General features: G+C 36.9%; 1 protein-coding gene across 7 annotated transcripts in view; it reads left to right on the forward strand.

Moving 5' to 3' along the window:
- LOC146000395 (splicing factor 3B subunit 2-like) overlaps positions 1-23,379 on the forward strand; it is an 89,033-nt gene extending 65,654 nt beyond the window's left edge. For 4 of the 7 annotated variants that reach the window (XM_083137981.1, XM_083137985.1, XM_083137980.1 and 1 more), the window contains 8 exons: positions 1,814-2,057; positions 4,322-4,544; positions 6,011-6,217; positions 7,537-7,739; positions 10,061-10,415; positions 12,568-12,806; positions 21,357-21,678; positions 23,075-23,378. In XM_083137981.1, coding sequence (XP_082994107.1) covers positions 1,814-2,057; positions 4,322-4,544; positions 6,011-6,217; positions 7,537-7,739; positions 10,061-10,415; positions 12,568-12,806; positions 21,357-21,678; positions 23,075-23,143 — 1,862 coding nt within the window. In that variant the 3' untranslated portion in view covers positions 23,144-23,378. Of the gene's footprint in view, positions 1-1,813; positions 2,058-4,321; positions 4,545-6,010; positions 6,218-7,536; positions 7,740-10,060; positions 10,416-12,567; positions 12,807-21,356; positions 21,679-23,074 lie in introns of all 7 variants that reach the window. The other 3 variants (XM_083137979.1, XM_083137983.1, XM_083137982.1) reach the window with 2 other exon arrangements.
- The last annotated feature ends 1,388 nt before the right edge of the window (positions 23,380-24,767 follow it).

Here is a 24,767-nt window from a genome sequence, read left to right on the forward strand (position 1 = left end):
GTAATCAAGGGGTCACGGGTTCGATTCTCAGTGGAGGCACATAGTGGTTCAGATCAAAGTTTAAACTGTAGGTCCAGTCCTGATTAGCCTTACTGTGCATAAAGTGGACTTAAAAACACCAACTCAATGAACAGTGAACGAACAATAGAAGCACGCCAAGCAACAATACAAGTTTCAACAAGGATGGTGGCAGTGGCCACTGAAATTTATAGAACAAAGAAAGAAAAAACAGTTTTGCGGATAAAGGAATACTAGTTTCTCCATATTTTTCTACTACCATGTATATTTTCCAAATTATGAATAAAGAAGAAAGTTTTAAAAGTATTCTGTAGAAATAATCCTGCTATTTGTCACGTTTCCTTTAATTAACTAATGTCCATTGAGATTCTTATCATTCCATTTCATTGTATTCATACATATCTTGGATTTTATTTTGGACTGAACTGATACCACTTTAAATCAATACTGACGCTTTAATGTTTTATTTAAAAGTTGCTCAAAATATTGACTGTTAGTGAATGAGTTCAATTATATGCTTCAATTTATTGAAGTTTTGCATCAAATAATTCAAGAATTACATCAGAGCATCACAATACCTGTTACATAATCACTAGAGCTCAGAAATTCAGGAAAAATCATTTTTTTTCCTAGTGTCCGAAGACGAAGCCCAACATAATATATGTTCATTTTGGGTCATTGTAGGCCAGAAAATGGTGGGTTTTATTTGGCCTTTTTTGGAATTTTTTTTTGGCTTATTGGTCCTTTTTTAACCTTTTTTTTTAGGTCTTAACTTCACCTTCTTTCGACTATGTTTTTACTGCCCATTCTCAATTCGAATCATTATCAGATCATCACCATCACCTCTTAAAACTTTGATTTGATTTGTTGTTTTAAGTCCACTTTATGCACAGTAAGGCTAATCGGGACTGGACCTACAGTTTAAAGTGGGTTCCAAACCACTTGTGCCTCTACCGGGTATTGAACCGGGTAGTGTCGTCCCTTGATTACAAGGCGACGACACTACCACTGCGCCATCGGGGAGGCCCATCACCTCTTAAACATCCTTTCTGTAGTAAAGAAATATATATATATATATATATATATATATATAAATCAAATAAGGTAAAAGGAAACACTCACCGGACAGTAGGAAAATTCAAAATTTTTGCTAATTTATAGCATCATCGGTGTGAGAAGAAACAGAAGACGGAACCGGTTCTATATATATATCAAGGTCCATTAACGGTAACTTGTCTGGAAGGTCGCGCTGTAAATGGCAACTTTCTCTTGTTTTGAAGCTTTCAGCACGGTGTATACAACCATATACATTAAATATGTCATTAAAACTGAAGTTATTAATTAATTTGGATCACATTTATATGTCCTTTTTTCCATTTTTAGGTCTTTTTATATGTTTTTTTGGCAATTTATAGGTCTTCAACTTCCGAGCCCTAGTAATCACACAATAAAGTTTTTCATACAATATTGGTGCAAAATAAATTGAAATTTCGAATTGTGCATAATTTTCAAAATATTTAGACTACACGAAAATGTTGCACTGCATTTTTGTAGACCAAAAGGAGGGAAAAGTAGACCAAAGTCCTGGAAAAGTTTTGACTGGTATTGGTAATTAAACTCCAATCAATACTTTCCAATACCAGCTCAGCCCATTATATTTAAATATATTGAGATTTTCCATGCATTTTCTCTATTATTCTTCTTTTTGCAATTATACCCCATATTTAATTTTCAAAGGCAACTGTATGCTCAGTTAACAATAACAGCACTCATTGGATTGCTTTTTCTCTGATAGAGATGGAAGGCCTTCCTGCGGTTCCCCCGCCTCCGCAGATAAGTGGCCGCAAAACGTTGGAGGCCATGTACGAGGATGACGATGATGAAGATGAGGAGGCAGACAAGAAATCCAAACAGTCCAAGAGCAAGAGGAAAAAGAAGAAGAAGAAGAGATCCAGACACCACCAGCTTCTGGAGCAAGAAAGAAAGAAGGAGGAAGAGAAGGATGCAAAGGAGAATGAAGAGCCAGATATTGAAATAGAGTAAGTTTTCTAGTTCTAATGTGTCATAACTAGAGCCCGGAAGTTTGGTAAACTGTCGTTTTTTTTCCCTCTGATACATTTATTGATAACATTTTCATTGATATACATTGCTTTATGTTGTTGCTTATGTTTTAGAATCTTTTTCATTTTGCCTATTTTGTAGAGATGGGACCGATTAATTGGTACTCTATCGGTATCGGCCGATATAGGCATATCGGTTTATTTGTAAAATTACCGATTATTTTACCGATCCCCTATATCGATAAATATTTTATAATTCAGTACAAAATTCTGCCATTTTGTTGTAATTTTTATGGACAATCTCCATGCTCTTCTTTCTAAAAAGTAAATGTCTAAATATTTAGCTTCTCTTGCACTGCAGTCACCTAAAAACACACATTTATTAAGGAGATCAATGAACATTTCAGGTTCTTCAAGGACCATTTCTAATTTTATATCGGATCGGTAGAATATCGGTTATCGGGATCGGTAAATTTTATATCGGTACTTTATCGGTATCGGCCAAAATTTCATATCGGCCCATCCCTACTATTTTGTACCCTACTGCCTATTTTTCGTTTTAATGCCCTTTTTTTTTGCCATTTTCAAATTTTGGAATGTTTTTTTATAAAATTGATATAACTTATTTTTATTTTAAAAAAAAACGTTATTAAGTACATTATGGAGTACCAGAGATGGAAAAAAGGGTTGAAACTCTTATAGCATCCATGAAAGTCGAGGAATTGTGCAGCAGCTGATTGAAGTGTTATGATAAAAAGTTAGCTGTTGCAGTTGCAGAAAAGTGCAAATGTTGAATTGGAAAAATTGAAAAAAAGTTTGTCATATTCTTAAAGGTGGAAATTATTTTCTTAATGATATGAATCCGGATACAATATTCTGTTTCATGTATGCTTCAATTAATTTATTCGAAGTAGAGAAACCAATTTGTTAAAAATGAAAAAGCATTCTTTCTGACAGACGACGGTTATCTATGAATGTCAGAAACTTAAAGACACCCAATGGTTATGTGCAATCAAGACAACAAAGGAAAGTAAATATATTATTTCAATGTAGATTTTAACTTTTTGAATAAAATTATAACAGGTGGTTATAATTAAAGTGACGGTGTTCAGAGTGGTACAGCACGGGCTGTAATGAGAGTAGCAGTCTGAAACTTCGTAGATATGCTAATGAAGCAATGCGCTCGCGAATTATGCAAAAAAAAAAAAAAAGTAGTTCCAATTCTCGCCATCAGGGTAAAAAATGGCACTGTAAGCAGTCAAAACTTGGTATAGTTACAGGAAAAACACTATAAATCGCAGAAAACAATACTCTTTGTAATAAAATATCGCTACAATTTCACTATTCGAATTACATGAACATTACTAAAGGAAAAAGCAACAAGCGTCACCAACAACAACCAGGGAGTTCACACAATGGTTAGGCAATGTCACCGACTTTGACGTCAGAGTTACGAAAAATTCCACGTTTTGACTGCTTACAGCACCATTTTTATCCTGGTGGCGAGAATTGGAACTTCTTTTTTTTTTTTTTTTTTTTTTTCATAATTTGCGAGCGCATTGCTTCATTAGCATATCTACGAAGTTTCAGACTGCTACTCTCATTACAGCCCGTGCTGTACCACTCTGAACACCGTCACTTTAATTATAACCACCTGGTACATATAAATGACTTTGAGTTTGACACTTTTTTCGGTTTATTGTGCCTATTTTTTTTGCTTTTGGTACCCTATTTTAACGTCCTCTAGTCATAATATTTAAGATTTCATGCTCCAAGAACAAAACAACCACAGCTACTGCCACCGTGGTGTCTACCAGTCTGGAAAACCTACAAATCCCAGAAAAGTCAGCGAATCTACTTTTTCTTACCACAAGGTAAGGCACTTGTCATACTGGGACACAAGCTTATGTAGTGTTCGATTCATTTCAAGCTTATCAGAAATACTTTCTCAACAGCCTGATAATTGCCATCACCACATCATCCACCATCACAGAATACTATTTGTAAATGTTAGTGATTTCTGACAAGACTGCAAAATTTAACCTCTCACTGTGCTACTCATTTTAGTGAAATATTTTATTTGAAAAATTAGTAAACTACTTGCAAGTAGCACCAATTTTTTTATAAAATATTATGGCAGATGCAGTGGGTATTCGGAACTAAAAAAGAAAGCAACAGATTCACCATCAACAATGTAATCATTAATTTTAAAATTATGTAACAAATTTTATCTTTTGTCTTAGGTACATTCAAGAAACCCTGGGAATCCATGAACTTGACCCAATGTACCGGCAGTTTGCTCGCATTTTTGAAACATTCCGCATATCAGATCTTGAAAAGAAGGATGACATTGCCAATAAAGAACCAGAAACTCGACAGGAACCTGTGAAAGAAGATCTCAAGAAGGTTCCAAAATTGGATGATGACGACGACGACGACGATGATGATAATGAAGAGGAACAACAGGTTGGTAGCATTTTGTTAAACCTTTTTAAATTATGATTTGTTGCAGTCTATCAAAGGCCAGTACTGACAGCAGTGCGGTTGTTTAAGAGATGAAGATGACACTTCTCATAATGAATGCAAAGTATTTGTAACTTTTGTAGTACATTTATTAACCTGCTATATACATGGGTTGTAAATAAAGTAGTGGCAACACTGTCAGGGTGATAACACCGTGAATGTGCTATCAGGCAGTGAGTAATGTCAGTTTGGGCCCATGTCGATGTGTGGAGTGCCAAAAGTGGTCGGTACATCGAGTGCTGTAATGTATGTATGATGTTGAAATGAACTCCATTTTCTGTACTGCTCTAAAACATGTTTACAAAGGTAGAACATTGATTGTGGATCAAAATCCACATTGCCTTTGGAAAAAATGCAAGACGATGTCAGCAAGACTTGCATGAAGCCTGTAGCAACAATACCTAGCCATATCTGATAGTTGCATAATGGGTAAGTGCATTTCTTTAGGAGGTTGCGATGCATCCGTGAGAACAACCTCAACATGAGGAAAATTGCATCGTGCTGCGTTCTCGATATTGTCACCATTGTGCAACCATCAGGTAAGGCTAGTTATTGTTGCTTCAGGCTTCATGCAAGTTTTGATCACATTCTTGTGCACTTTTGCCACGATCAAACCTGGATTTTGATCCACAATCACTGTTCTACCTTTGTAAACATGTTTTAGAGCAGTACAGGAAATGGTGTTCATTCCAACATCCTACATACACAACAGCACTCGCTGCACTGACCACTTTTGACACTCCACACATCAGCATGGCTCCAAACTGACATTGCTCTCTGCCTGATAGCAAATGCACTGTGTCATCGCCTTTTCCTGACAGTGTTGCCACTACTTTATTTACAACCCACGTACTAGGAACAACGTTAGGTTTGCAGATGAATTAATATCATTGAAAAATTTGGAAATTATGGCTATACCAGTGTTCGAGGATGAGAATTGGACATTATGTGACATGTCCCTAAATTTCTACCTCCAAGATACTTTGTGTACAAGTACAATGTTTAATATAGCAATTCAAAGAAATTGGATGTGATGGAATGCTTATTGAAAAGCATCGTGTTTTTTACTGGAATGTTATTTGCAAAAACATTGCTTCAACTACAACAAAGCAACTTAAGTTTCTGTGCCGTTTCAACATTAGAAGAATTTGCTGCCATAAATGTGGATACAGCTTCTAACGAGAAACCTCTGTACTTGAATTAAAAGCTATTATAAACCTGATTTGTCCATCATCAAAATATGATTAGCTGCCATCGTGGCCAAGCACGTTACATAGTCAACTTACAGTATCACCTTGAAAGGTTCCAGGGTATTCATTCCATGTTTATACATGAACAGTCATTCATAAACATTGTGAAATTACTAATTAATATTTCTGGTTGATCTTTTTGCCTTTCCTTCGCTCCAGAAGAAGCAGGAAGAGAAGAGCAAGCTGTCCAAACGGAAGCTGAAGAAGCTGACACGGCTGAGCGTTGCTGAGCTGAAGCAGCTGGTCCAGAGGCCGGATGTGGTGGAGATGCACGATGTCACTGCAAGAGACCCAAAGCTCCTAGTGCAGCTGAAGGCACATCGGAACACTGTTCCCGTCCCGAGGCATTGGTGCTTCAAGAGGAAGGTAACCTTAAAATGTGCCTTTATAGGGTTGAGCATGTTTTTCTGTTCTAAATTTTGTTCTATTTGTAGAAGTTTGAAAAACCTTCAAAGAGAAAACACAGGTACTTTAATGTTACAATTTCTGTGACCTTCTTTCCTCTCTCATTGAAAATGTTAATAATATGAAAGTGTTGAAAAGTATCTGTTGAAATTATCAATGTTTCTTTATTTTGTTTTTTGGATTCACCAATATGGTTGATCATAACTTCTCATAGCATTACTTGAAACGAGACAAATTAATTGGTACTCTCCATTGATATTATCCAATAGGTGTATCATTTATCAGTAAAATTGTAAATAATTTTGCCACTGTGATAATTTCATAACTAACATACAATTAATTCCAGAATTCTGTCCATTTATTATACTTAAAAATGAATTTCTATGTTTCATGTACTCTGGTTTTGTAATTGCACATTTTCATTTTCCAGGGCAAATCTGTTGCTGTCGCCTCATGAATATACATTAATTATGCATTTGAATGAGCCACGTATGTTCTCCATATGAACAAATCAAAATTTTATACTAGATTAGTAGATTGTCGATGCATTTTTTAATGCCAGTTAAAATGTCATGTCTTATGGTGTAGTTCACTGTGTGCACCTGCGAGCCAGCTACACAAGCAACATTTCAAAATGATGTTGTGCTGTGTAGAGATGGAAGCAAATAATGCAGGCTTGACCAGGACTTGAACCTGGGTCTCTAGCATACTGATCCAGCCCTGGTTACACCTGATTTTTATTCCTCCAGTTTTATCCTCATGGAATTGTCTGTTAGTGATACTGCAATGAGATCTGTTTCCTTCAATGAAACACTACGAAGTACATCTCCTGTGTGTCCCAAATCATAAAGTAATGTACAACTTCACACTAGAAGATTTGTCATGATCAATTACATAAAAGTATGCGTGACAAGCACCAAATTACAGAGGAGCCGGATGATGGGCAAACTATCAAGTCCGGTTATGAAATCGAGTGGGGAGAGGCAACTTTCCTCACTTAGAAAGACACTCAGTGTTTTCAAGGCAACAGATTCTGTTGCAGTGTTACTGACCGAGACAATATTCCACACAATTAACCAGGGCTGGCTCAATATCGTACTTGTTATAGCAATAGCACAGAGACCTGATTTTCAGTACTGCTCGAGTCTGCATTTTTTGCTTCAATTCCTACACAAAACTACGCTTCTCCCCTTAAACATTAGCAAAATCCAGGTTTTAGATTTTTATAGTATAGTTTAAATCACATTTGCCTGTTGACATTATCTCTGTGTGTCTTCCAGTATCTGCAGGGGAAGCGAGGCATAGAGAAGCCACCGTTTGATCTCCCAGACTTCATCAAGAAGACAGGAATAATGGAAATGAGAGCAGCGTTACAAGAGAAGGAAGATCAGAGAACGCTGAAAGCAAAAATGCGAGAGCGAGCGAGGCCAAAGTTGGGGAAAATTGACATCGATTATCAAAAACTGCACGATGCCTTCTTCAAGTAAGTTGTATTTTCTTTATCTCAATGTGTTCACAAGATGTAATCTCCTGATAGTAATTAATTACTGTAAAGAAAGAAATGATTGTGATACTTCATTGTTATCACAAACATGCAAAACAAATCTGTATCATTTTTCTGGTATGTGCTTTATTATACAGGGTGTCCAGCTTAAAAGTATAATAAATGAAAAATTAATAACTTGAGAAGTAATTGAGATATTTGTTGGCAGTTTGCTTCTACAAGTATGTTAACTCAATTTTTTTTTTACGTATGCTTGCGGCAGTTGGTACCGCGTGCGCATACGCGTAACTGCATGTAACTGCTTTGTTCACGTAAACGCGCACGTCAGTAGCCATGTGGACTCCACAGCAGAAGGTGTTCTGTGTGCTTTCTCTCGCGGAACTAAAGTCTGTTACACTGGTACAACGTCGTTTTCAGCGTGAATATGGACTGTGACCAACCGATGATGTTCCCAGTTACATTTCAATCAAGAAGTGGGACTGGAAGTTTGCTTTCGATGTCGGGCCGCCATGCTAAGCACACAGTTCCAGAGGCTACTGTTGAATTAATCTGAGCGTCCTTCCAGCAGAGCCCTCGTAAGTCAATCCGACAAGCAAGTAGGCAGTTACAGTTACCTCGTTCGACAGTACACGATGTCGTCCATAAAAGGTTTTGCCTACGGGCGTACAAAATGCAGCTTCGTCACAAAATCTAGCCCGAGGACAGGCCACGACGGAAAAACTTCGCGGAGACAATTCTGGCAAAAATTGATGAAAACGAGGCATTCCTCGATTTCATCTCTTTCTCGGACGAGACTACATTTCACACTTCCGGCAAGGTAAACATGCACAATTGCTGCATATGGGGAAGTGAACCCCCCCACACGTAGTGATGGTGGGAACGTGACTCTCCAAAAGTGACTGTGTGGTGTGGATTGTTGAAGGACAGGGTTATAGGCCCATTCTTCTTCGCGGAGCCTACAGTTAATGCAAGAATGTACATCGACATGTTGGAGCTGTATGTTGTGCCACAACTTCCTCGTGAAGTGATCTTTCAACAAGATGGTGCACCATGCCATTTTGCGAACATTGTGAGGGATTTCTTGGATCATGAGTTCCCAGATCGCTGGATTGGGAGAGGTAGTCCATGGATTGCTTGGCCCGCTAGAAGCCCAGACATTACGCCAGTTCATTTATTTCTGTGGGGGTTTATCAAGAACCAAGTGTACCAGACAGCAGTTCGTGATTACCAGATTTACACCATCACATTCGTGCAGCTATCACTAATGTTACGCCAGCAAAACACTTGTAGAGAAGTGGAATACAGATTAGATGTCTGTCGTGCCACTAATGGTGCACATATCGAGGTGTATTAGGTATGTAAAAAAACATTTTGAGTTAACATACTTGTAGAAGGAAACCGCAAATAAATATCTCAATTACTTCTCAAGTTATTAATTTTTCTTTTATTATACTTTTAAGCCGGACACCCTGTATTCGAGTCAATTTTTATGACAGATTGTAATTGATGTCTAAGGTCAAAAGTTTGAATTTTGCCAACTGTTTATGAAAGAAGTTATAGGGGACACTAGTTGTAGAAAAATATATTAAATGAGTATGCATAATTGATATGATTTTAAAAACCTGATGGAAATGATTCATCAGTACAAAATAATTTTTGTGGAAGGGCATGTTGTTATAGAGAGTGCTTCATTAGTTCATTTGCTAATAAGTTTACAGATCCGATATATACAAAAAAAAAATCATGGAAGTTGCTGCTTTAAAGACAGGTTACATAATTGTCATTTTGAAAGATTTATTATTTCAGTACAGTCTATACAGTGGAACCCCGATTTTACTTTCCTGGAATTTACATTTTCCCGCATTATACATTTAATTCTGATTGTCCCAACATAGCAAAATGCTATAAAATTTTCCTTGATTTTACATTTTAATTTTATTCAGCTCGGTCCCCTGAAAAACGTAAAATCGAGGTTTCACTGTAATTCAAACAAACCATAAGACTTGTTGCCCTAGATTATGATAGTGAATGAATTTGTTTCTCAAAATATATAATGTTTATTTTTGTTTTCATTACAACAACTAGGCACATTAATCTAATGATTGTTTATGATATTTATATTTTATGATATGACATTTTAATATTTGGAGATTTGTTTCTTCTCCTGAAGAGTAAACCTATTAAATTACTCATTTATGGTCACATACAAATTCTCTGTTATTAATTATGTACTCACAATTTTACATTAAACAGATAAGGATTACAATTTGTAAATCTACATAAAATATCTTTCTTTGCAGGTGGCAAACTAAACCGAAAATGACAATTCATGGAGACTTGTACTATGAAGGGAAGGAGTTTGAAACTCGCCTGAAGGAGAAGAAGCCTGGAGACCTGACGGAAGAACTCCGAACAGCCCTGGGAATGCCGGTCGGTCCCAACTCTCACAAGGTCCCCCCTCCTTGGCTAATTGCCATGCAGAGATATGGTCCTCCGCCGTCGTATCCAAATTTGAAGATTCCAGGCTTGAATGCCCCCATCCCTGAAGGCTGCTCCTTTGGCTACCATGCGGGTGGGTGGGGAAAGCCACCCGTCGATGAAACTGGGAAGCCTCTGTACGGAGATGTGTTTGGGACTCAGGGGCAAGAGTTTCAGGTGAGTTCCAGTGGAGGGTTACCATTTGTGTGAATTGACCAATATTGTCCCAACAAACATTCTCACCGATCTGGAAATTCACTCGTGATAAAGTCAGCAAATTTCATTAAACACATCTGGAAACCCACAAAATAAATAATGGTGGCCATATCTTACTTCACTGTTCATTATCACCCTTGTTGGAAGCTTAGAGCCTTGATAAATGTTCTGTGCTAGCTGTTTAATCTCCATCCAGCTTTCCCCCCCCCCTCTCGCTCTCTCTCTCCCCCCCTCCCCACAGTGCTTCTCCAGGCATCAATATTTCTTCTTTGCCTTGAACATTAGAGATTCCAATCTCAAACCATTTTTTCTATATTTTGTCTCGTCTCACCGTGGATGATGTAAGCTTGTCTTAAGTTTGTGTTAAGCTTGTTGTGGCATTACTTTTGTTTCCATTAACCTCTAGAGATCAGCTGGAACAACTACTATCGCAGTGCCTGTAACTCCCTTAAGGACATCTGTGATGGCAGTTGTTCCAGTAACACACGACAATTGTTTAACGTTATTTCGTAGGAACTAATCAAAACTTTTCAGCTTTTTTCTTTTATTTTTAAGTATATACATGATGGTATGTCATGCTGGAATATCAAAACATTTCACTTTGTGCTAATATTCTTTATAAGCAGGTTTATAAAAAAAAGTCAATCTTTTTTAGTGAAAAAATGTGAGTTACGTTTTCAGGGGACAAAGCTGAAAAGAAATAAAATGTGGGAAAATGTAAAATCGAGGAAAACTTTATAACATTTGCTATGTTGGGACCATCAAGATTGAATGTATAATGCGTAAAAACGTAAAATCTGGAACATAAAATCTGGGGTTTCCACTGTATTGTTCCTGAAAATTGGTTGTTCCATCAGGCGTATGGATGCTAATCACTTGAAATACAGGGAATCACCATGAAAGACCCACCTTCAATGTCATGTGGTCCCCATCCCACTAGCTTGGGGTGGAAAAATCTTGCAAAAAAAAAAAAAAAAAATCGTAATTTCTCACAAAGTTTTACAATTCAGGCCTGTTCCACCAGGCCCCAAATAGGCACATATTGGAATGGGGGGACTACATGGCATCAAAGGCAGGTATTTGCTGATTTCCTGCAAATATCAAGCGATTAGAGTGTGTAGGGCTGGTGCAATAACTGAATTTCTCCATAAAATTTGATAAAATGGTATTTAATAGGTGCATTATTAATTAATATTTTCCCTTCAAAAGTATTGAACTATTTTCAGCGTGACTTTTCATGATTGTAGGAACATAGTTTACCAGTGCTACATACAATATTCTTTCATTTGTGTGGGTTTATTGTGGTGACCATATCAACCGTCCAGATTTTTATGTAAAATTTCAAATTTTTTATTCTTCTTCTTTTGTCAAGATAAAATATTTAAATTTCCATACTGTTGAGCATTCTGTAATTCTGGAAAGAAGAAAAGAATCATCTCTCTATGAAAATTAGTTCTCACTCTACAGGTTTTTGAAAAGCACACGCCTTAAAACCTCAGGGCCAAGAGGCTAGCCAGCATCAGAAACGGCCATATGCTTTGGTTCAATCTCAGTAGATACACAAGGCTATCTTAAAACTGGCCAGCACCGATGGAGCTCATAAAAATTCACTGTGAAAGAGTGAAGGCATGTGATGTGGCAGAATAGATACTGTCTGGATTGCAGATGGTCCTGTGTTCAAGCTCCAGTTAAAGCAAAAGATTTTCATATGATTCCAGTTTCAGACTGACTCCCACGTAGACAAATGGTTAGCGGTCTTGCCTTTGGCAGGAGCAGTCCTGGGTTCAAATCCCTGTGGAAGCCCCCAAGATTTTGGCGTTAATCAAGCATTGGGAGGGCAATTGGGGAGCTACTTGAAAAGAAGTAATAGGCTTTGGCCTCAAAACCAGAAAACTGTGGTGAAGGCACTCGATGTGCTGATCACGTGTCACCCAATGAAAAAGCCACTGGGGTAGGCACTGACTCTTCGAGGGCTCATTTGCATGTATTTTTTTTTTTAAAGTTTATATTAATAGTGAAAATAATGTAGGTGATTCATTACATGTACATGAAAAAATATGCTATTATAATTACTTTTTAAATATAAAATCTCTTTAATGTTCAAATTTCCTAGGCACCACCACAAGAAGAGGAGATAGATCACAATCAGTGGGGAGAACTAGAGTCAGAATCGGAAGAAGAGAGTGAAGAGGAAGAGGAAGAAGAAGAGGAAGAGAAGGAAGACGAGACAGGGCTGGTGACCCCAGCAGAAGGACTCATCACTCCGTCTGGCATCACGTCTATTCCAGCTGGCATGGAAACTCCAGAAATTATTGAGCTCCGGAAGAGAAAGATAGAAAGTGAAATGGAAGGGTGAGTGGTAGAATACAATGCAATGTTTTCATTCTATGAAAAATACAAAATCTTCTACACTTTATTTTCCTGTAGTTTACGGTTATTACAAGCATAAGAAAACAGTTTTTTCTTTGTGACGTTTCAGGAGAACACACGCTCCTTTCATCAGACATTTATTTTCATTTTGACTAAAAATACAGTTATAACAATGGCTAGTAATTTTAGTAATGGATGTTGTCAATGTTACATTGTTGTAATATAGCAACTTAACTGTGAAAAAAGCAGTCTTGTTTTATTTTTATTTCAGATTTTTTTTTTTTTAAAAAAAATTACGAATCCCAAATATCATCAGGTAATTCAAATTCATCATTGTTTTCACAAAGTCTCTTGATGTTTTCTGTTACATTAAATTTTAAAGATGGTGGCTTACTCCATTTGTGAAAAAGAAAACTCCATACTGGATCTATGTTACCATTTTCATTATTTAATTTATTCCAGTGTTCTTCTGCAATGAACAAAGCTTCCCAGACATTCAACTCTGTGTTTCCCGTTAATCTTTGTAAAACCCTTCTCTTTTTAATCAAATGCTTCTCTTGGATGATATGAGTTGACAAACCTGTTCTTGGGTTTAGATTTATAATGTCCAAATCGTGTTCGTGCCATCTTATTGCCATTTTCTTTGCTGTTTGTCCCACATAATCTTTCGAACATGAACAACTTATATTATATATTCCTGTGGTTTCCACATCTGGTAGAGAGTTTCTCATTTTGAATTCATTAAATGTACATTCCAAACTTCTTGGTGATTTAAAAACAATTTTGAAATTAAAACTTCTAAAAATTTTTGCAATTTTATGTGAGAATCCCTTGTGGAATGGAATGCACACAAATTTCTTTTCAACAGAATTTTCATCTTTGTCTGTATTTCTCTTTTCCTTTAGTTTTCTTGCAACTTGTTTTTTGATTTGGTTTATTCTGTTAGTGTGAAAGCCATTTTCTTTTGCTATATTAAAGAGCCTTTCTTCTTCATTTTTGATATCCTCATTATTAGAACATAGTCTTTGTGCTCTCAGGAAAAAAATTAAAAATATGTTATCCATTGTTATACGCGAATGTTCTGATTTGGCATGGATGTATTTTTCCCCCACTAATTTTTTCCTATGGACTGATGTTTGAATTGTTGAGTCAGTTGTCTTAATTTGCAGATCAAGGAAAGAAATTACATTGTTATTCATGGGTTCGCAAGTGAATTTTATGCAACGATGTGATTCATTTAACGATTTAAATACGTCCATGATGGTGTTCTCATTTTTAGCAATAATTAGCACATCATCTACATATCTGATGTAGAGTTTGATATCCGCACATATTTTTAAATTTTTTCCTGAGAGCACAAAGACTATGTTCTAATAATGAGGATATCAAAAATGAAGAAGAAAGGCTCTTTAATATAGCAAAAGAAAATGGCTTTCACACTAACAGAATAAACCAAATCAAAAAACAAGTTGCAAGAAAACTAAAGGAAAAGAGAAATACAGACAAAGATGAAAAATCTGTTGAAAAGAAATTTGTGTGCATTCCATTCCACAAGGGATTCTCACATAAAATTGCAAAAATTTTTAGAAGTTTTAATTTCAAAATTGTTTTTAAATCACCAAGAAGTTTGGAATGTACATTTAATGAATTCAAAATGAGAAACTCTCTACCAGATGTGGAAACCACAGGAATATATAATATAAGTTGTTCATGTTCGAAAGATTATGTGGGACAAACAGCAAGGAAAATGGCAATAAGATGGCACGAACACGATTTGGACATTATAAATCTAAACCCAAGAACAGGTTTGTCAACTCATATCATCCAAGAGAAGCATTTGATTAAAAAGAGAAGGGTTTTAAAAAGATTAACGGGAAACACAGAGTTGAATGTCTGGGAAGCTTCGTTCATTGCAGAAGAACACTGGAATAAATTAAATAATGAAAATGGTAACATAGATCCAGTATGGAGTTTTCTTTCTCACAAATGGAGTAAGCCACCATCTTTAAAATTTAATGTAACAGAAAACATCAAGAGACTTTGTGAAAACAATGATGAATTTGAATTACTTGATGATATTTGGGATTCATAATTAAAAAAAAAAAAAATCTGAAATAAAAATAAAACAGACTGCTTTTTTCACAGTTAAGTTGCTATATTACAACAATGTAACATTGACAACATCCATTATATAACAGATTCTTTTTGTTTAAAAAATTACTAACCATTGTTATAACTGTATCTTTAGTCAAAATGAAAATAAATGTCTGATGAAAGGAGCGTGTGTTCTCCTGAAACGTCACAAAGAAAAAACTGTTTTCTTATGCTTGTAATAACCGTAAACTACAGGAAAATAATTCTATCATGCAAGCAATGTGTACATACAAGAAAAACTTCTACACTTTGTTGGCATGAAATAACAGCGTGGTCCAAGAACTTGAAAATGACACCAACTTTTCTCTACTCTATTTGTTCAATAGTTTTAAAGTTGTGCCAACTGTTAATTCTGAAAATGTCTGCAAAATTAGTCTATTTTTAGGTTTTCAAAAATCAATAACAATGGCACTAATCACCCTAAAAATGCAGAAATTTACAGCTTTAGTTCACTCTGTGAGTATTTTCAAATAAAAAATTATCACAGAAATTAAGACTGGGATCCAAAAATGTGGTTGAATTGATGTAAACTGGCCCTGTTTTAGAAGCATGCCTCAAGTTGTTTCACCTAGACCTAGAAAGTCATTCATAAATAACATAATAAATTTATTTTTTATCTTTTATGACACGGAACAATAACAAATAACATTCCACAGTGGAACCTCAATTTTACGTTTTTCGGGGGACCAAGCTGAAAAAAACGTAAAATGCAGAAAAATGTAAAATTAGGAAAATTTTATAACATTTTGCTACATTGAGACCATCAAGATTGAGTGTTTAATGTGGGAAAACATAAAATCTGGGAACGTGAAATTGTGGTTCCACTCTATAACACTATAACTAGAGCCACATATTTGAGGTGAATAAAAGATCAAGATTTCGTTACAAAAGCGCAGTATATTAAATGGCATTTTGGTGTTCAAATGGTGAATAAAAACTAATATTTGATTTAAAAACTATACTTATTACACAATATTAACATTTCACTTCTAATAGTACATTTATAAAGTTATCAGAGAATTAATTTTATTCCTGTGAAAGGGTGTCCATTTTTGCTTCTCAAATATTTCCAGCAAAAGGAATCAATTTTCTGTAATTTGCATAACTCTCAGGATATTTCAGACCTCAGAAGTTGTTGCGTCGGTAATAAACTCAAAATTTCATGTTTAACCCAGATATGCCTGAAAATTTTTTTCTTAAATTTTTCTTGTTTTTTGTGTTTAATGCATTAAGAAAAATCAGATTAATGTAAAAATAGTGTTTATTTTGAAATATCTAGTTTCAACAATGCTCTAGAGGGTGTCCTTTTAAAAGGACAGTAGGCATTAAGGGGTACATTATGTTAGTGTAACAAAGTAATGCACATTTTTCTTCAGAGAAAGAAATGTTATTTAACATGAAACAAATACATAAGAACATATTCTAATTGTTTGTGTGGTAGCTTACAACCATGCAGACTCAGTTCTGTAAGAAGAGGAATTGTGGTAAAAATATTATATGATGAGCGTGAGACCCAATAGATTGTAAAACATCAGTGTACATGAGCACCACGGATGGGCCAAGACCAAGTAGCCTACTTTGTATTCATCAGGTAGTTTTGTTTTTGCACCCTGATATGGCTCCATCCAAACAACATACCCATTATAAGTAGCACCAACCCACAGCTTGTAGCCGTACCTGATTGGTTTGCCGTGAATAAATTGATTGCATCCGTGGCGACCATAATATGGCACCATTGCATCATCAGCACAGTAATATTCGAAGTGTGGTGCCATTTCCCGACATTTCTTATTCAATATGTTGAAAAGAGGTCTCACTTTTGCAAAACGATCACTTGTGTCCAAATTCTCATTATCGCAACAATGCAGATTTGACATAATAAATTCGAATCTGTCTCTAGATATAGCATTGACAACTGCGCCATTGCTTGTATCTTTACATTGTTCCCAATAAAGATTCCTTCTAGGAACCTGGTTGTATTCACTCAACAAAATAATTCCTAAAAAGCACTTCATTTCATCTTCACTGACATCTCCTGATTTGTTCTTTCTCGCTGCATATCTGTTAATTTTTATTCTACCAAAAATTCAATAGCATAATCAAAGAAATGCAAAAACATTTCGAGTGGTGACTCTTCATTGAATATTTCCTGAATTTTTGACTAGTCACTGAATGACACCTTCAGTTTTCCTTTAGTCCACTTATATTATTTTCACTAGATGACACTGACGGAGAATCTTGATTGTTGTTTCGGGAAACAGTTTCATCCAAATTGCTAATTATCTCATCATTGTTGGAAGTGAAGAGTTCTGCTTCAGCATTCAATTTAGATCCTGGTAGGTTATTGGGTGAAACTGAATCATCTTCTTCAGAATCTTCATCGGTGACATCTCCTGTGGCATTGGTTTGTGGCGTTATTACAATATCCAACTCATGTTGTAAACTATCACCATCATCATCATCTTCCTCCTCAAGGATGGAAAGCATTTCATTAAGTGTAACACCTCTGTAATACAAATTTACGTAACATAAATAATTGTATATAATGAATATATATAAATGTGTATATATATATACCAGGTGGTTATAATTAAAGTGACGGTGTTCAGAGTGGTACAGCACGGGCTGTAATGAGAGTAGCAGTCTGAAACTTCGTAGATATGCTAATGAAGCAATGCGCTCGCGAATTATGCAAAAAAAAAAAAAATAGTTCCAATTCTCGCCACCAGGGTAAAAAATGGTGCTGTAAGCAGTCAAAACGTGGTATAGTTACAGGAAAAAGGCAGGAAAGATCAAACACATGAGAACAATGGCTCTGGCATGTTTATTAGGAACTATGGTTACAAGAACTGTTCAATATGGCCTCCCAATTCAGCAACATGCTGCATTCGTAACACGGCATAGTCGACGGTTGCTCGCAGCATGTCTGGTGAAATCTGAGCGACATGTCATTGTATGCTAGCCTTCAGATCAGGCAGAGACCGGACATGTCCCTGATAGACACGATCTTTTAAATATCCCCACAGCCAGAAGTCACATGGATTAAGGTCGGGGGATCTGGAAGGCCAATCATCTGGAAACTGCCTAGAGATGATGCGGTCATTAGTGAAGGTTTCTCGCAGCAAATCTTTCACGTGGCGAGCGACATGTGGTGTTGCCCCATCTTGCATGAAAATGGTGGTGTGTTCACAGTTCCGTTCTTGCAAAGCTGGAATCACGTGTTGCACAAGGAGGTCCCTATAACGTGCAGATGTCACTGTACACCTAACAGGCCCTCGAGGTGTCATCTCCTCAAAGAAAAACGGACCAAGAATGAAGGAGCTAGTGAACCCACACCATGCAGTCACGTAAACTGAGTGCAATGGTTGTTCCTGCACAACATGTGGACGAGTGGAACCCCATATGCGACAGTTCTGAGTATTAACTGTACCGACCAGAGTAAAATGCGCCTCGTCAGTCCACAGAATATTCCCCGGCCACGTGTCATCCACTTCCATGCGTGCCAAAAACCGATGGGCAAACTCACGGCATTGTGGAATATCTTGGGGTTTCAATTGGTGCACAATTTGAATCTTGTAGGGATACCAGTGTAAAATGCACCGCAATACCTTGCGAACTGTTGACCAGGGGAGTGACAATTCACGTGCCACAGCTCTAGCACTGGTTGCAGAAGTTGAGGCATGTGCTGCACGGTCAGCTACAGCTACAGCAACTTCGTCCACAACTTCCACGGGGATGGGCCGCCTTCCTCTCCCTGGTGCAACACCCAATTCACCTGTTTCCTCGAATTTCTTCATCATCTTCTTCAGCCCATTAATTGACATGGGCCCTCTTCTCAGCCCTTTCTGTTGGCGATATTTCCGCAGTGCAGCGTTACTATTGCTCCCATTCTGGTAAAACAACTTCACTAGCAGTGCACGGTCTTTCTTCGCAATAGCCATTGCTTTTTACACGGGAAAAATCAAACTTTTAATGTTCGGCGAACATTCACATCACTAAAGGAAAAAAAAGCAACAAGCGTCACCAACAACAACCAGGGAGCTCACACAATGGTTAGGCAATGTCACCGACTTTGACGTCAGAGTTACGGAAAATTCCACGTTTTGACTGCTTACAGCGCCATTTTTTACCCTGGTGACGAGAATTGGAACTTTTTTTTTTTTTTTTGCATAATTCGCGAGCGCATTGCTTCATTATCATATCTACGAAGTTTCAGACTGCTACTCTCATTACAGCCCGTGCTGTACCAGTCTGAACACCGTCACTTTAATTATAACCACCTTATACATCTATGAAGGAGCTAGTGAACCCACACCATGCAGTCACGTAAACTGAGTGCAATGGTTGTTCCTGCACAACATGTGGACGAGTGGAACCCCATATGCGACAGTTCTGAGTATTCACTGTACCGACCAGAGTAAAATGCGCCTCGTCAGTCCACAGAATATTCCCCGGCCACGTGTCATCCACTTCCATGCGTGCCAAAAACCGATGGGCAAACTCACGGCATTGTGGAATATCTTGGGGTTTCAATTGGTGCACAATTTGAATCTTGTAGGGATACCAGTGTAAAATGCACCGCAATACCTTGCGAACTGTTGACCAGGGGAGTGACAATTCACGTGCCACAGCTCTAGCACTGGTTGCAGAAGTTGAGGCATGTGCTGCACGGTCAGCTACAGCTACAGCAACTTCGTCCACAACTTCCACGGGGATGGGCCGCCTTCCTCTCCCTGGTGCAACACCCAATTCACCTGTTTCCTCGAATTTCTTCATCATCTTCTTCAGCCCATTAATTGACATGGGCCCTCTTCTCAGCCCTTTCTGTTGGCGATATTTCCGCAGTGCAGCGTTACTATTGCTCCCATTCTGGTAAAACAACTTCACTAGCAGTGCACGGTCTTTCTTCGCAATAGCCATTGCTTTTTACACGGGAAAAATCAAACTTTTAATGTTCGGCAAACATTCACATCACTAAAGGAAAAAAAAGCAACAAGCGTCACCAACAACAACCAGGGAGCTCACACAATGGTTAGGCAATGTCACCGACTTTGACGTCAGAGTTACGGAAAATTCCACGTTTTGACTGCTTACAGCGCCATTTTTTACCCTGGTGGCGAGAATTGGAACTATTTTTTTTTTTTTTTTTTTTTTTGCATAATTCGCGAGCGCATTGCTTCATTATCATATCTACGAAGTTTCAGACTGCTACTCTCATTACAGCCCGTGCTGTACCAGTCTGAACACCGTCACTTTAATTATAACCACCTTGTATATAATCATGTATTATATATATATATATTAATGATGATGATGATGATGAGTTGTCTTTTGACCGGAAGGTCACTGGGCAAGGTGAACCCATGGTGGTTTGCCATTGCCTTCCATGGGATGAGGATGAAATGGACATTTACAAACAACCATGCAGGAGCGGGATTCGAACCCGGGACCCCTAGTGTCGCAGCGCGATGTGCTAACCACTCGGCCATGGGGTCCGGCATATATATTAATGTATTACATAATAATAATTATAATAATAATTAATATATTAAATATATATGAATATATAATTGTATGTAAATGAATGAAGGTAAACACAAAGAACCCTCAAGTGCCTACTGTCCTTCTAAAAGGACACCTAACTTTACATAATTTTTGCATCTCTGTGTATTAAAATTTTGAACATTATTTGGTTTTAGGCAAACACATATGAACCTAGCAAACGTGTAATGCTCATAAAGTAACTGAAACATGTATAAAAGATAACAAAACTTACCTTTCCGTTCTGCAGTGTGAAGAAAATGACATGGCTTCACAGACTCATAAACACAAATAAGGAAAAAGAACATAACAATAGCCGGAACTTGTATGCATTTTGTTACGCTTTGTTCTAAGAACAGTGCAGTGCTGCAAAATCGACAAAAGTAGCCTCGCGCAGGGTTTAGGACCCCTCCAGAGGGATTTAGATTCAAACAGGCAAAGTGTCCTTTTAGAAGGACGGTAGGCATATCTGGGTTAAGAGTTAGAGTTTATTTTGCATTTTGCAGTTCATTCCATGATAAACCATGTTAGCAAAATGCACCTCACACCTTTCTAAAACATGAAAAAATTACATTACAATGTGCTATTTTACATTTCGTGTTTTCGTTACAAACTAAATATACATGCCCCTAACTATAACAAATCATTACACTTTCTATAAATTGGTAAATTTTGTAGCAGTGAATGTAAAATGCAAAATCAAGAAAATGAGAAGTGACCTTTGAGTTGTTTTTTTTTCTTTTTTGTCAAAAAGTCATGCCTCTGTGTATTGTATAGCTTTTGTAATTCGTATTAGTGCTTATTTATGCAATGTAATTATTTGCCTTGCTGTTTCAGAGGTGAAACTCCAGCCTTGTACACCGTTCTCCCCGAGAAGAGAGTGGAGAGAGTTGGGGCAGCCATGATGGCATCTACTCACATCTATGATTTGGCTGCCGCAGCAATTCCACCCCCTGCAGGAGCCCCACCCCGTAAGGGACCACCAGGGCCTGGGAATGACCCAGGGACTGTGGAGCTGGCCCTCGACCCTTCGGAGTTGGATCTGGTGGACACGGAGGCCATGGCTGCTCGTTACGAGCAAACTCTGAGGGAGCAACAGTCACACCTGCAGAAAGAGGACTTGTCAGACATGCTGGCAGAGCATGTAGCTAGACAAAAGGTAGGTTCTTCTGTTACATGGTGAAAAGAAAATACATAAAAAATAGTAGGGATGGGACCGATTAATCGATACTCTATCGGTATCGGCCAATATAGGTATATCGGTAAAATTACCGATTATTTTACCGATCCGATATATCAATAAATATCTTATAATTTAGTGCAAAATTCTGCCATTTTGTTGTAATTTTTATGGACAATCTCGATGCCCTGCTTTCTAAAAAAATAATTGTCTAAATATTCAACTTCTTTTGCACTGCAGTCACCTCAAAACACTCATTTGTTAAGGAGATCAAGGAACATTTCATGTTCTTGAAGTACCATATCTAATTTTATATCGGATCGGTAGAATATCGGTAAATTTTATATCGGTACTTGATCGATTGCATATTTTGACATTTACTTTTTTAAAAAGCAGGGCATTGGGATTATCCATAAAAAATATGGCAATATGGTAGAATTTAGCACTAAATTATAAGATATTTTATTTATAGATATATCGGATCAGTAAAATAATCGGTAATTTTACCAATACACCGATATGCCTGAATCGGCCGATACCAATAGGATACCAATTAATCTGTCCCATTCCTAAAAAAAAAAAAACACACACTCATTCACTATAATATATCTGATCAAAAGTATCTGGACACCTACTTGAAACCATAGTCACACTTTTCCCATGAGACACTACCCAGTACTGGACATTAATATGGGATTGGACCACCCTTTGCCTTAATCACTAGTCCATACTCTTCCAGGGAGACTACCAGGCATCTGAAGAATTTTGGAGGAATGGCAGCCCATTCTTCCTAAAGAGCCATAACCAGAGCAGGTACTGCTGTCGGATGTTGTGGTCTAGAGCAAAGTCATTGTTATAATTCATCCTATAGGTGTTCTCTAGGGTTAAGATCTGGATTCTGAGAGGCTAGTCTGTTTCAGGACAATCGTCCACAAACCATTCACACGCATTGTCATGCTGGTATAGACGATGATCATCACCAAACTGGTTCTCCACCATAGGAAGTACACAACTAGTTAAATGTCGTTTTACTCTGCCAGATTGGGAATACCCTGCTGTGTTACAAGAGGACAGAGTCCATTCCAGGTAAAACACCTCCTCCAAACTGCACTATACGCACTTCACATGAATTAATTGACGGGAGGTGGTAAAGGGTCAGGTTGATCAACCAGAGGGCATCCCCACCTACCCACCTATGGTGGCAGATGTTTCAAAAATTCAAACACACATCTCTCATAAAATAATTGGTACTTTGGCTTGCATACAGTATTTATGAAAACAGCTTTGAAATTGAGATTTCAGAAATCTCTGGGCTTGTCACGTTATGAAGTACTATTTTCTTGCAACTAATGGCACTCTTTCTTCTTCTTTTCAGAATAAAAGAAAACGACAGCAACATCAAGACAACAAACAAGCGAAGAAATACAAGGAGTTCAAGTTTTAATTATTTTGGACAGTTTTTAATGATGTATAAAAGATTGTATTGTACAGTACAAATCAAGTTTTCCCAAATAATGTAGACTTAGACATTAATAAATATATGTATGGAATAATGTGTGTCATGTGAACTTAACACCTTAATGCACTCTTTAACACCCTGGGCTCTAAAGCAAAATTTTCGTTCAAACCTACACCAGGAATGAAAATTTATCAGTATTCTGTAAGCAATTACAGGAATAGACTAATTTCTGAAATAGCCAATATTTTTTAGAGATTCAGTATTTGTTTACACTGTCTTAAATTGAGTGGCAATTCTTCCCTTTTAATATCAGACTGGTGTAATACCAGTTTCACTAATTTTTTTATTAGTGTTGGTTAAAAATTCACGTTTGTCCATCTGTAATATTAAAATGGCACACATCAATTTCCCAATGTTGGGGGAAGACTTTACTTCCAACAGTTATGTAACATTTAAGAAACATTGGTGATTGAATATTTTAAAGTTGCTTTTGTATTCACTTGAGCTAGTTTGCGGCAACTGTGAAATCTAAGTGTCTATTCCTAAGGAATTATTAAAAAGGAAATACCTTTTTAATAATTTCTTCTCCAAGTACATCTTCCAATCACTTATCAAAATAGAAATACATAATAGTATGAGCAGCTCAGGAGTAAAACTTGATAACCCACAAAAGTATGAAACCAAGAAAAATGCAAGTGAAAGTTTGTCCATTGCATTGTGGCTTATGGGTTACCCAGATGTTCCCCTGTGTTTCTGGTTATCAGCAGCTACTCAAGGAACTTCATTCACTATTGTACAACTGAATCCAATGTTAAAATTTTGAACAGACTGTAGGTTATCAAGTTTAACTCCCAAGTCGCTCATATATAACATTAATACAAATTTTAGGTCAGAAACCTTCTCATAATTTGTCTGTCTACAATCCATGTCACAAGATTCAAGACTGTTCCTTGGAAAAGGATCCTATATTTTGGCAAGATGTCATTTTCAAGGGAAGTCTTAACAAACATGATCACTTTTATCAACATCCTGACAAACGAAATACTTTCAGAACTAAATGCTAGCAAAGTATCTGAAATACAGGATACATTTTAATGATTTTTATGTTCCCATATTTTTCATTTTCCCTCATTATACATTCAATCTTGATGATCCCAACATAGCAAAATAATATAACATTTTCAGTTTGACCCACTGAAAATTGTAAAGTCAACATTAAACTGTGTAAATAAATATGCAAATCACTGATCATGTATGAACATAACACTTTTTAAAAGCTGTTATGACTGACTGAATATTTATCATTTCTGACTTTTGAAGTCTGAGAGAAAATCTCCAACTTTTTTTGCATAATTTTCTCCCAGGAAAATAAAACTGCATGTACACATATTTACAGGATGTCATTCCACATCAATAAACTTCAACAGCATGCAGAACATGAGAATTTTTCTTAACATTTTGCTTGTTGATTCCTCATTTCAACATGATAGTGCTTTACACTATGTTTATTTTCATTTTGTTCTTTCAGGTATTTAACACTTCCATTCAAGAATTTCCTTCCTTGCCCTTACTTTATCAGTCATGGTCTTAAATCTGACAAAATTGTAAC

Source organism: Lepisma saccharinum, chromosome 16 (genome assembly GCF_977018435.1).
Source record: "Lepisma saccharinum chromosome 16, izLepSacc3.1, whole genome shotgun sequence".
NCBI classification, from domain to species: Eukaryota; Metazoa; Arthropoda; class Insecta; order Zygentoma; family Lepismatidae; genus Lepisma; species Lepisma saccharinum.